The sequence below is a fragment of the Theobroma cacao genome, chromosome 3, assembly GCF_000208745.1.
Source record: "Theobroma cacao cultivar B97-61/B2 chromosome 3, Criollo_cocoa_genome_V2, whole genome shotgun sequence".
Taxonomy (NCBI): Eukaryota; Viridiplantae; Streptophyta; class Magnoliopsida; order Malvales; family Malvaceae; genus Theobroma; species Theobroma cacao.
In genome coordinates, this window is record NC_030852.1 from 6,580,323 (window position 1) to 6,591,549 (window position 11,227).

General features: G+C 34.3%; 1 protein-coding gene and 1 long non-coding RNA gene across 5 annotated transcripts in view; both read left to right on the forward strand.

Moving 5' to 3' along the window:
• LOC108661254 overlaps positions 1 to 3,278 on the forward strand; it is an 18,868-nt gene extending 15,590 nt beyond the window's left edge. The window contains exon 3 of the long non-coding RNA XR_001927004.1: positions 3,263 to 3,278. This is a non-coding gene — a long non-coding RNA (uncharacterized LOC108661254). The remainder of the gene's footprint in view (positions 1 to 3,262) is intronic.
• Positions 6,390 to 10,763, forward strand: LOC18604368. 4 transcript variants are annotated; one of them, XM_018116642.1, is made up of 5 exons: positions 6,390 to 6,626; positions 8,338 to 8,404; positions 8,712 to 9,166; positions 9,236 to 9,461; positions 10,112 to 10,763. In XM_018116642.1, the coding sequence occupies exons 3-5, from the start codon at positions 8,726 to 8,728 to the stop codon at positions 10,618 to 10,620; spliced, it is 1,176 nt and encodes a 391-aa protein (XP_017972131.1). In that variant the 5' UTR covers positions 6,390 to 6,626; positions 8,338 to 8,404; positions 8,712 to 8,725; the 3' UTR covers positions 10,621 to 10,763. The 4 variants fall into 4 exon arrangements, with proteins under 4 accessions (XP_017972131.1, XP_017972128.1, XP_017972129.1 ...); XM_018116639.1 differs by lacking the exon at positions 8,338 to 8,404; XM_018116640.1 differs by lacking the exons at positions 6,390 to 6,626; positions 8,338 to 8,404 and adding an exon at positions 8,438 to 8,612.

Genomic DNA, 11,227 nt, shown 5'->3' on the forward strand with positions numbered 1-11,227 from the left:
TAAACACTAACATAGTCTAAAATCAAATTATTCCAACAACAATTCCTCTTCCATACCCATTTTTCAGAATTGAATTCATCATGATAACTCAATATTCAACCATGGAATTCAAGAACAAAAGCATGGGTAAGCTAGGTATCAAGGAGAATTAAAGAAATTCTAACTTACCTAGCTTGTTTCCTTGATTTCTTCACTTTTTCTTTGAATTTCCACCTAAGTTTTTCTTGTTTTCCCCCTTGTTCTTCCTTTGTTCTTGTTTCTGGTTGCCTAGGCCGAATATAGTGAGAGAATTGGGGATTTAATGGGCTGATTTCTATAGAAATAATAAAATAATCAAGCATGCCACGTGTCACATGCTTATTGGCCCAATTTTTTAACTTTTTGACTTTTTCTTTCTAATTTTCCACCACAAATATTCTGGTATTTATCCAATCCTACCACAATTAAAATCCCTTGGTCTTGACAAGTGCTGGGGTGAAAAATTTATCGATTTATCCTTGGGACGAAAAAATTACGATTTTACCCCTATACTCTGAAATGTACCGGAATCACATTATTTCTACTTTTCAACCTCAAATAACACTAATATTGATCAATATTAACCAAATGGGACAAAAATCATTTTATAAAAATTTTCGTTTAGTCCTATAGTGGTAAAATTATCATTTTGCCCTTATGCTCCAAAAATACCGGGAATCATAATTTTTCACTGCTAAACATCATTTTATACTCCAATAATCATAATTATATTTCATATAATTATTCTTGGTCAAATGTGATTAAATCTTGGCTAAAAATCTCCATTTTATCATCAAATGATAAAATGATCGTTTTGTCCCTAATCGGTCAATTTTCCTGATGGACTTCAAACTGGACCTTGAACTCCGAATCACTATTCTAAGCCATTCTGTGAGTTTCAAAATTTTCAAATCCCTCTTAGAATTTCTATTTGAACTAGTTCAAGGCTCGATTTAACTTAGTTGTACCACTCGGTACAATACCGTCTTTTAATCGAGCTTGACAGGGTCTCACAAAATACCTGTCAACTTTATTACCAACTCCTTATCTCCATTTGTAAAAAAACTAAAATTCAATTTTGTAGATATTCCATACAACTGATTATGCAAGATAGCACTAGACAAATGGGATTGGTAGCGTTCGGTAAAGTGGCAGAAAAGGTTGTTGGTGAAATGCCCCATACTTTGATATGGTGACAAATAAAGCTTATCGGATGTGAATTGAGGCATAATAAGGTATTTTGGGAACCAAAGAGATAAGATAAAATTTTTAGAATAAAATAATATTAAAATAATAATATTTAGTCGGATGTCGAAATCAGTCATGAAGAAGGATCATATGGTTGATCCAAGTGGGGGAGAAGATGTCAAGCCTGACTCTGTAAAATACTTGTCATGACATGCATGTGATTGACTGAATGTTTACATACTAGGAGAGTCTCGAAAAATTTATAAAAGTCGATATTGTATCTAGAGGTACAACAAAGTTGATTTAAGCCTCGAACTAGATCAAATAGAGATTTTATGGTGAAATTGAAAATTTTAAAGTCCCAGAATGACTTAGAATGGTGATTCAAAGTTCGAGGATTAATTTGGAGTCAAATCGAAAATTTCACTATCAAGGGGTAAAATGGTAATTTTACCACTTGAGAACAAAATGAGAATTTTTTTTAAAGATTTTGATCATATTTGACTTATTGGAGTATGATTTGAGGTTGAGAAGTGAAAAATGGTGATCTCGATATTTTTCGGAGTATAGGGGTAAAATGATAATTTTGTCGCTCCAAGGGCAAAATTATAATTTTTCACCACCAGAACACTTTTTCAGCACATGGATTTTACCCAATTTTATCATGGATAATTGAAGGAATTTATATGGTGGAGAGAAAAAGCTTAATAGTTAAGAAATAAAAATAGACCAATGAAATGGTGACATATGGCATATTTATAACCATTAAATATTTAGCTTTAAAATTAACACAAAATCAGCCCATTTCTCATTCATATGGCCGGCCAAAGAAGAACAAAGGAGGAAAGGAAAAAAAACAAGAACCCTAGGTGGAAAAATTGAAGAAAAAGTGTGAGATTTCAAGAGATTAAGCTAATAAAGGTAAAATTTCTTGATTTTGACTTGTGATTTACACTACCCGTGCTTTCTTTTTCATTTTTCATGGTTGATTTCATGTTTTCATGGTGAATTCATGGCTGGTTGGAATGGGTATGGAGAGAGAATGAAGTTGGATTGATTTGATTCTAAGTTATGTTAGCGTTTTTAGTTAGTTTATCATGTCTAGAAACAAACCAACAAGAAAAATTCATTTTCTCCCATTACCCATCCTTGGCCGAATTTTCTAGGGAGGATATTGTGGCTGAAATTGATGATATTTCATGATATTTTGGTGATATTTGATGTTTGGTGAGGCTAGAAATTAAATGAAAAATTTTGGTGTGAAAATTTGAATTTTTGCTTAACGTATAGACATGTGTGATTATTGACCCGGGATTGATAAATTGAATCTCATTCACAGTCACTGAGGTAATTTAGGTATAATTGGAGTGTAGAAAGTGAGAAGAATTGATTTGGAGTTAAATTGGAGATTTTAGCTGATTAGGTCGAGTATAGTGTGACTTAGGTCGAATGTCACATTTAAGTGATTAATCAAACATTTTGCATCCCATCGCATGCATTCATTTAGATTTAGAGAGCCTGAAATAGTTTATGATAAATTGACACAATTTATTGAAATTCGTGTCACGTATGATGTATAGGTGGTGAGCCCTCTAACAAATGTAAAGAGATTGTGCCCAAAGATCGAGAATAGGAGTATATCGAACTCCTAGTACCGTGAGTAACCTTATCATCATTTTAATTATCTAAAGTATGTTTTAATTCGGATTCGGTGAAATTTTATGAAAATGAGTTAAACGGGTAAATTTTAGGTTTTATAAACAAAAATGAATTTAAATGAAAAGATTTTATAAATTGTCTTGAAACGAAATAACAATTTTGAAAATAGAGTAATTGGAGACCACTGGTATATTGTAAATTTATAATTGGAAATTGATGGCTTATGTTATATTGTTATTGTGTTGGCATGACTGGTTGGGCTGTGTTTTATGAATTGTATAGATTGTCTTATTTTACCCTTGCAGGCTGGGTAGTAAAATATTAGCCCTGTCATGCTGTCAAAATTTTATTGTATGGTGGGTTTAGCTTGCTGCAGTAGGCAGATTCTGTGGACCAGCCTATTAGAGGGGCACGAAATCCGAATATTTATATATTTTACCTCGGTTGGAGAGGTGAGTAGGGTAACTCCCGAGGTATGACTTTAGAGTTCACTTCACGCTAAACCACCACGTGAGGGGGAACTCAGCCAACGCCAAGGAACGGCTATATTTTCAAAATGAAAACATGTTTTATGCGTACATAACTTTTTAATAGCCTTGACGAACTCGGTTTGGGATAACCCTCTGCCAAGGTATCCCTGATAGCTGAGTATGATAATGGTTTCTGGCACGAGCCAAGCTTTTAAGATACTCATAAGCCATATTAATGTTTTTAAATGAAATGAATATTTGTGTTCTGAAAAACATATTTGGATGAAATGTTTTACTAGTCTCTTGTTACTCGCCTTTAGATATTTTAAATGATATTTGTTTACTCACTGGGATTATATAATCTCACCACCCTCCTTTTCACCCATTTCAGGCATCAGGATAGTCGGTAAATAGCTCATTTCATTGATGACTACAATTGGATTGGCATCCTCAAAATATGTTGGTTTAATTCTTTTAACACTTTTAGTCGTTCGTGGGCCCACGTGTTACTGTAAATTTAATTTTATACTTTGGTTATCTATATTACAATATATATGAATTTATTTTGCTTTTTCGCTGTAAAAATTATTTACACAGTGTTATAAAAATATTGTTTTATGAAAAAATTGAATATTTTATTCTATATTTTTATTATATTCAAATAGTTATAATTTCATTTTAAATGAAAGTTTTAGAAGTTTAAATTTATTTTTGATTATGAATTATGTGTTTTATACTTGCATACTACATTTTTAACTGGTTTCGAAACTTTTGAGGAAAAATGACCAAAACGCCCTTGTGAGACAGAAATCATTTTTTTTATTGATTTCAGTTGGAAATAACTTAAATTCTTTTAGAACACGATATTTGGTAACAGTTGCTCACCGAGGAAAAGAGAAACTGATATTAAAGCCTTACGGAGTTCTGGTTGATAATCTGGGTAATGAGTGTTGATCGGGACAACACGGCGATTGTCACGGGCTCGATGGAAGTTCCAGGTCGTGACAGTTAGAGCGAGTATCACAAAACTTGCAACACTCAATACTATCCATCGCATGACATTACTTGGACCGGTCAAGGCTTTGATCAACTAAACAAGGACATTCATAATAGGTTTGACATTAAAAGCAATTAAAATAGGAATTTCAAATTACAAACTGTTCGATTGTGATGTGATGGCAAACCAAGAACCTCCCACTCCAACTTCTACAACCATTGTTGTATCCTCAACACCTCCATTAACAATTGATCAACCAGAGAAGCAGCTCCTACCATCACCAATCAACACACAAGTGGCTAGAGAACTTTTCTCAGAAAACACTCCTTATGAAGGTGCTGCCACCAACCAAGGACAAGAATCACCTCAGAAAAAAAACAAAACCAGGTTAGGATTACAATATAATAAACTTCATTTTACTTATTTGTTCTTCATCTTATTGTTATTAGGTTATTTTCTCCTTCTTTCATATAGTTTGAACTACAAGCATGAGATAAAAATATCTATATTCATTTGAATGTTTAACATTTTCAAAATTCACACACATTTCTAGTACTTTTAATGAACGATTTATAGCTAGGATATTAACACTGAAGTTTTAAATAAATTAGATTGTTCTGCAGATTTTGCGAGTTGCAAAAAAAACAAAAGGTTTTTTTTATGGATGATGAAATTTTGTATTGATGGATGTTAAAATTTACCTCTTTTAATTGTTCGTGCATACACTTTATCAATGCTTGATGTAAGTCGTGTATTACTCATAGAATTTTAATGTTTTTTGCTTTGGCTCATGAGTTATTGAGATAAAAATTTTAAACAATAAATGATACTCCTTAATTGCTGTAACATTATTTGCAAACAAGGCACACATCGAATCAAAACCTTGATGGAAGCATAGCATTATTGAAACTTTTTGTTCATCTATAGCTAATATGAAATCTTAACATCTAATTGCCAGCTACGTATTAAGATGCCTCATTTTTTTGTTCAAGGTGGCATGTAATATTACACACTTTATCTTTTTTGTATATACTTCAAATGCTGGCTGAATATCAAAACACTACTTTCCCAACTATATATATTTTGTAACAACAACAATGACATCTTTTGTAAAACTTCGCAAAAGCCTTATCCTAATTTCTACTTACAAGCACTACCTTTTGTACCTAACCTAAGGATGATGGTGTAAAATTATAAATTGTCGTAATATTGCTTTTATGTTTTGTGCTGATATCTATATATCTATGCATTATATTATGACCCTAGGTTATAATATTCCAAAACTTTCCACTACTAACTATAATATTTTGTATATGTAATTTTTAGTACATGACTTGCTTTAGTCCTCACCTACAAAAATTTAATAAAATGAAAAATATGAGAAACAAAATTTTTACAACCTGTATTATTATATCCGTATGCAACGCACGGGTACATTTCTAGTAATTATAGTTATAGACATCAACCATGGCCCATCAATCTTTTCTGCTTGGGGTAATGACGCAGCTAGTGAGGTTCTAACCGCGGTGCATCTATTGCTGGTTGAAAACTATTTCCAAACCCCTGAGTTCGACCCTAGCCTTTGAGAATTTTTGGAAGGACTCCTTTTGGGGTAAAGCCCTAAAAAAAAAAAACCATGCCCCATCAAATCTCAAGGCAACACCTCAAAAAATGACTATGTGTTAGATGATCAAAGCTCCATGTGGAGCAAAACCAAAGGCCCAACGTTTCATAATTTTGAAGTTTTCTTGAGGCTTTCCTTATAGATATCAACCGTGTCCCATCAAATCTCAAGGCAACGTCCCAAAATATAATTACGATTCAGGTGATCAAAACTCCACGTGGAGCAAAACCAAAAGCTCAACGTGTCACAATTTTGAAATCCTCTTTACGCTCCCTTTCAGTGTAGTTATGGATGGGCTTTGTGAAGTTTCGTGTGATTTAAATTCATAACTAACACAAACAACCCAAATTGGGCTTTCTGAAGAAAGGAAGCCCATAAAGCAAATGGGCCAAGCATTCGTTGAATAAGAATAAACCCTCCTCTAAAACTCTGATCGAAATTCCCACTTCTCCCAGTGGCGGAGGAGAGGAGACTCTGCACACACCAACGTTACAATTGCCGCTGCTGCTGCTGCTGCTTCAAAACCAACTACTGCAATCACTCTTTCTCCTCTCCTTCCTTCAATCCTTTATTGCATCCAATCCATCACCCCATCCATTCCCCTCTCTGTCTCGGGCACGACGTCGTTCAAAGCCGCTTTTCTCCGGCATCCCTTTTTGTTCTTTCTCAGGTAACAACATGCCGCCAAATTATTCCTCCATAACCGATTATTATTATTTACATTTTGAGATTATAATCTACGAAAATGCTTTCACTCGAGTATAGATTATTCTCTTTTATTATTATTTTTTGATTTTCTATTGAAATCAACGGTTTGTTGGCACTGCATTGTTTGTTATAGTAATTATTTGGATTTTGTATCAGAAATCATTTGCGTTTGTTTCTTTGGTTTCAAGTTCTTCTTTTTCCTCGGGTAGTTGTTTTCATTTGATTATTCTTGTGAAATTTGTGGGAAATCGCTCTCCAATGTGCCTCATTAGGTGTCAAAGGAACACAGCGTGCCACGCTTCTTGGAGTATTAGGGTTTTGATCTTTGGCTTTATATAAGCATGCCAGCGTTTCGCTGTTGGAAAATTTTTGTGATTATTCTAAAGCTGGCTGCACATTTCTGTCTTTTATGAACCTTTCCATTAATTTCTCTTATGCTTGTAATTATTTTATTGGAATCTCTTCCGGTTGTTCTAGAAAAGAATGACCATTAATGTTAACAATTTTTGAGGGATGACTTTAAGGAGAAAGCGATTATCTTTGAATTCCATCTACCCAAAGTGTTCCCTTTACAGTAATTATAATCATACTTTACTTTTAAGAAAAAATAACATTCAGCTGTACTGTCTTGCTCTTTGCTTTGTTCTATTGTTTCATTTTCTTTTTGTTTGTTCATGTTGACATAAGAGTGCAGAAATAAGTAAACAAGGTTGGCCTCGTAGAAAAGTCAATGATGTAACGGATTTCAGAACATCCATTGCTTTATCTTTGGCTCTTTTGTTAAACACCACAACTGAAGGCACGAAATATCAATTCTAGCTTAGACAACTTATTGGATGTACTCGTATTTTATACTATTTTCTTGCTTTTATTAACTCATTAGGCTTGCATGCCATGATCGTTATTTTGTAAGTGGTTGATTATAGAATATACTTGGGAGTCCTTGCTTGGAGAAATTCAACCTCTATCCTCTTATATCTCCTATTACTGAAAGAAAGAGATAAAAGTGCATATGAAGTTTCTACGTCTTTGGAAGGAGGTACAAGGTATGCGGTCGAAAGCGCTAGAATGGGATTGTTGGTGGTCAATAGAATAAGGAAATCTCGTTAAGCTTATTTATTACTCAATTGATCCTGTTTTAAAAGAATTACACAAGTGACTATTTTCCAAGATGGAGCTTGTGAGAAGGAATCTTTTCTTGTACCTTTGTATTATTTTCCTATCCTCTCTTGCAATTCCAATACGTGAAACTTTTGCCTTACTTTACAAGTCATCATTGCTTCATATTTTTTTAGACACATACCCTTTCTCTTTTCTTTCTTCTTTGAAATGATAAATCTGAAATTAAGAGAAATGCCCAGGAGCACATTTGGCCACTTGTCACCAAGTTCCTTCCTTTTCCACAGCAAATTTAGGTTTTGCGGAGGTCTGCATGGTTGTGAAACCTTCTAGTTTTTATGAAAGGATTTTTGTTTGAATCCATTGGTGGTTTTGAATGACTAACTTCTCTGTATACTTTCTTTCTTTAACTTCATTTCTGTAGAATCACGTGAGATTGATTCAGCAATAGCTGCCTGCTATTATTTTTTATGAACCATAATGTTACCTATTTTGCTCCTTTGTTGCTCTAGGAGTAGGGCACCAAATTAAGTAGGGGATTATTTTTGTTTCAGAATGACATATCAAAAGAGGGGATACTGATCAATAGGAACTAGAAGATTTCATTTTTGAGGTGATCAGGTGATGTAAACTCTTTGTATGTGGTGGATACAGATTGTGGAGATTCATGGCTTCTTGTCTAGAAAAGCATTTTGCAGCTATAATGCCATCAACTTTATCTTTGATAGATTATGTGCTTCAGCCAAGAAGATTAGCATCAGTGCTTTAGAGGGTGTTTGGTTGGTTATCTCCTAACCTATTGCTTTTACCTGTGTACTCTTGTACTTGGGTAGGGTAGCTCCTTGTTGGATTAATGTTGCATGTCATTCTTACAGTCTTTGAAAGCGTTGCATCTTTATGAGTGCTGATGATCAATTCTTAAGTGCAGAGGATAGTTTTCTCATGGAGAGCTCTGATGATGAGAAGGATGGAGTCTATGGAAATTATATGCCCAAAGAATTGGGTCATAGTCTTGCTTCAAATGGTACAAAGTTTGTAGATGAGGTACTTAATGGACAGAGTGAGCGATGTTTGGAAAATTTTCGCATGGATAAGCCAGTGTTTTACAAATTGTGTGATATTCTGCAAGGCAAAGGTTTGCTTCGCCATACAAATCGTATCAAGATTGAGGAGCAATTAGCCATATTCTTGTTCATAATTGGCCATAATCTACGGACTCGGGCTGTTCAGGAGTTATTCAGATATTCGGGGGAAACCATCAGTCGCCATTTCAATAATGTTTTGAATGCAATTATGGCAATTTCATTAGAATTTTTTCAGCCTCCAGGATCTGATGTTCCACCACAAATCTCACAAGATCCCCGATTTTATCCATATTTTAAGGTACCCCTAAATAATTTACTAGCATCTATTCCAGGTTACTTCTATCTCATTTTAAATTAATTTTGCCAGGACTGTGTGGGAGCAGTTGATGGCATACACATTCCAGTGATGGTTGGTGTAGATGAGCAGGGACCTTTTCGTAATAAGAATGGATTACTTTCACAAAATGTTCTGGCAGCTTGTTCATTTGATCTTAAATTCCATTATGTTCTAGCTGGCTGGGAAGGCTCAGCATCAGATCTGAGAGTTCTAAATTCAGCTCTTACTAGGCGTAATAAGTTGCAAGTGCCTGAAGGTATTACATATTGTTTTCATAAAGACTCACTAGTTCTGATATATATATATATATATATATATATATATTATATTATATATATGCGNCATAAAGACTCACTAGTTCTGATATATATATATATATATATATATATATATTTATATTTATATATATGCGCCAAGTAAATGGACATATTTGCATAGTGTTTGAGAAATCTAGCTTAATCTTTAGTATTATTTTAGGGAATGGGATCTAACGTTTGACAGGATATAGACACCCTATATTGGTTTATGCTCCATTTGCTGCTACTCTTTTTATTTGCTTTCCTTGCTATTAAGCAAAAGCAAAATCATGTTGTATAAAAGTAAGTTATTGGTTAACAAATAAAACCAACATAAGCATGATTAATGCATATTGAAGTAAAATCATGCCTTTTGCTGTTTATGACTTCAAATTTTAAAGTTTTAATGCTTTAAAAGAATAAAAAAAATGGTTTTGTATCCAAATGTCATTTTTTTGCCTTCAGCATTGGGAATAAAAAAACTAGTAGCAAATACGGCAACCAAATGGAGCCTTAAATTTTTAGAGCAGCTAGCATAATATATTTCTGCTGTCTGTTACTGCCTGAAGTTCCAGTTTTAGTTGTTGGATGAAAATTTTGAATGATGCAGGGAGATACTACCTTGTGGACAACAAGTATGCAAATATGCCAGGCTTCATTGCCCCGTATTTTGGTGTCCCCTATAACTCGAATGAATTTTCCAGTGGTTATCATCTCCAAGATGCCAAAGAGCTATTTAATCAACGGCATTTCTTGTTGAGAAATGCTACTGATCGTACTTTTGGGGCCTTAAAGGAACGGTTTCCTATTTTGATGTCGGCTCCTCCCTACCCATTACAAACTCAGGTGAAATTGGTAGTAGCAGCATGTGCATTGCACAACTACATACGTAGGGAGAAACCGGATGATTTGCTTTTTAAAATGTATGAACCGGAGACTGTTCAACAGATAGAGGAGTCATTGCCTCCATTAGAGGTGGAACAGGCAATGATGCACATTGATAACCATGATCTGGAGGTTGGTTTTGAAGCAGAACAACTAGAACTTAGTTCACAGTTAAGGGATTCTATTGCAACTGAAATGTGGGATGACTATATTCGTGATTTAGAAGCCATGTAGATTGATTCATTGTGGCTTTAGAATTAGGCTGGGCTTGAAAATTTTTTAAAAATGACCATATAGAATGGTTTTCCCCTTTTGAATGTACATCGGCACTTGGTTTATACAAAAGAAATATATTATCTGTCGTATCTTTCCCATGATGTTTCTGGTCATGAATGTCTGCGGCTGTCCTGCCCATTCTTAAGAATGTGTTTGGTTTACAGAATGGTCTTTTTGAGAAATGATCATTCCAGAAGAGATCGAAATAGTTATTACTGATCTTAATCATTATTCTAAGTATGCAGGAATAGGTTAAAAAAATTATTAAGCAAAAATACTACCTTTAATTAGTTTTAAAAATTATTATTCTACATAAGACAATTTATTTATTTTTCACATTTTCTTTCTCGTTACTCATCTCTCTCCTTTTCCCTCTAAATTTTATCCTTCACCGGAAGGAGACAACAATGGCAACACCAATGCCTCCATGGTTGGATATGGTTGCAGGGTTGGGGAAGCGTCGATCTAGAACTCCATAGCCGATTCGATTGAGGAAGTGCCGGATCTGACGTCAATGGCCAAACTGGTTTTCTAAGTCGAGCTCAGCCCAAGTTTGTGAGGGTTA